General features: G+C 40.7%; 1 protein-coding gene across 1 annotated transcript; it reads right to left on the bottom strand.

Annotated features, from left to right (window-relative positions):
- Positions 1-455: 455 nt before the first annotated feature.
- LOC125220376 (probable carotenoid cleavage dioxygenase 4, chloroplastic) lies at positions 456-1,196 on the bottom strand. Its single transcript, XM_048122547.1, has one exon. It carries the CDS (start codon positions 1,194-1,196, stop codon positions 456-458), a length of 741 nt encoding a protein of 246 aa, XP_047978504.1.
- Between the last annotated feature and the right edge of the window lie 1,222 nt (positions 1,197-2,418).

Raw genomic sequence — 2,418 nt, 5'->3', positions numbered from 1 at the left:
TTCACTTTCTACCGCCGGAATCTATCCGGGAGAACGTCAGGAACGGCGGCACGATGTTGTAAGCGAACGCGAAGGCTTCTCCGGTGATCGGATTGTTAAATTCTCCAAATCCTTGTCCCACATCGGCTTGGTGATGATCCTAGCTTCTCTATATAAGTGTGGATAACCCTCCCCCTTATGAGGCCTTTTAAGGGGTGAGTGGCTCATTTCTAATATGGTATCAGAGCAGGGCCCAAGTTGATGATGGTTTATCTCTTTATCTCTTCTCTTGCCTACCCACGTGATGGAAGTCCGATGTGTCATTCCGACCCACACGTGAGGGGGCGTGTTAAATTCTCCAAATCCTTGTCCCACATCGGCTTGGTGATGATCCTAGCCTCTCTATATAAGTGTGGATAACCCTCCCCCTTCTGAGGCCTTTTAAGGGGTGCGTGGATCGATCTACGGATGCGCCGTCATCGTTGAAAACGGATCGTCGGCAGCGGATCCAAAGCCGGCTTCGCGGCTAGGGTTTTCAAATCCCCGTCCGCCGTCAATTCGACGGCGTAGGGGAGATCAGACTCGCATAGGGAGAAGAGGCGGCCAGAAATTAGGGCTAAGCTCGTGTTTGCGGCGCCGAAGCGGCAATTGGCCGGATCGAGCTGGCCGGAGATCACGCGGGCCGCGAGGAGCGCGGCGCGGGCTGTGGAGGCCGGGGCGCAGGTGAAGGAGGAGAAGACGCTGGGGACGAAGGGGTAGCCGGCGTCACGCTCGGCTGCGTGTTTGTGCGTACTGACGTAGCGGCAGCAGAAGGTGGGTGGTTTGCCTTGAGATATTTTGATGACGTGGACCATCCTGTTGCCGTCGAGGCAGGGCGGGAGGGAGCCCTCCGTTACGGTGCATGGGGTGGGTTGGAGCTCCGACACGGGAGCTAGGCTGCCGGAGAGGACGTGGTTCGGGTCGATGGCCGGGCGGAGGGGTGGGTCTAGGAAGGTGCATATCAAGTGGTCTAGGTTGTTGAAGATGGTTGCAAGAAAGGATTGGTTTCTTCTCTTTTTGGTGGGTGGACCTTTGAGAACTTCAGGGTTTTTTATGGGATGAGAAGTTGTAAAACAAGAGTTTACTTTGATGATAATAGGTTTTTGGTTGATATTTTGGTGGATTTTATATGATGGAATGGTTTGTTTTGGGAGGAAACCGGAATTTAGGGTTTCCATTCTTACTTTCTTAGGTTTGATGCATTAAGTGAATTACAAGACTCTGCTTTAAATAGACTAGTTTGCTTCATTAAAGGAGAGCATTATAATAAAATTAAAAAAAGAGTTTGCAATGGATTTGTATTCTATAATTCGTTTACTTGTGGACTTGTACTTTTACCAACCTTGTTTGAAATTAATAAATTAGATAATTCGGACGATACTATAGCATGAAAGATTACAAATTAATAATTATAGGGTTGTTTGATTATTCCAAAGTAATTTTACCTAAAATTAGTCAAGATTATTTTTAGGTGACATTGTCCCAAAATTATTTTTTGGATTGATTGTTGATTGTGTTATATATATTCAAAATATCTAAAAGTACATTATAGTTATAGAAAATACAAATATTATTACATATAGATATTATGTCAAAAATCATTTTCCAAAACAAAAGTTATATCTTTATCTATTTAACAACTCATATGCTATGCTATACGTACATAGCTGCATTATTACAGGCAGCATTTCCTTGGATTCGTTGACCTGACCGTCGAAGGAATATATACAGTATAATAATAATAATAATGTATTTTTAAAAAAATTTAATTTAAATAATATGAAATAGTTTTGACTATGAATACCGACGTGTCTGTTGAATTCATCAAGTCAGCGATAGTGGCCATTCAAACAAGTGAATGGAATAAGTAATTAAAATATAATTTTAACAACCATGGAGTTTCAGTCAGATTAATATGGAGTATGCATTTATGTCACTATTATTGTTACAATTTGCTGAGGAAGTTGAAGAGTCAATGCCAACTTATGGATAAGGAGTAAGTTTTAAATTTGAATTGCTATTATATGCTATGCAAGTTGAAGAGGCGATTTTGAGGGCCAAAGTCTTGATAATAAGGGACAGAAGATCCAATAAAATGGGGGTCTCGTGTGACACTTTTAAGACAATTATATTAAATTGCATTTGAACGTAAGTGTAACTAAAACTGAAATCCTTGCTCGAAAATAACGGGCAATTATTTAATTATTAGAGACAAAAGGCGTGCGAAATAAATACTGTATATTGGAAAGAACCATGAGTAAAATGCAAAAAATAATTAAATTTTTGACCAATCTAAAATGGTGAAAATATTTTACCAAAAATAATGGTGATGTATGTAAATTTGAGGAGACATACAATGATTATTTGTCATACCCACAAATAAAAAATTCTAAATACACC

This window comes from Salvia hispanica, chromosome 4, assembly GCF_023119035.1.
Source record: "Salvia hispanica cultivar TCC Black 2014 chromosome 4, UniMelb_Shisp_WGS_1.0, whole genome shotgun sequence".
Classification (NCBI taxonomy): Eukaryota; Viridiplantae; Streptophyta; class Magnoliopsida; order Lamiales; family Lamiaceae; genus Salvia; species Salvia hispanica.
This window is presented reverse-complemented; position numbering and strand designations above follow the sequence as displayed.

Coding starts and splice junctions, on each gene's coding strand:
- LOC125220376 (XM_048122547.1), bottom strand. CDS start 1,196: ATGGAAACCCTAAATTCCGGTTTCCTCCCAAAACAAACCATTCCATCA.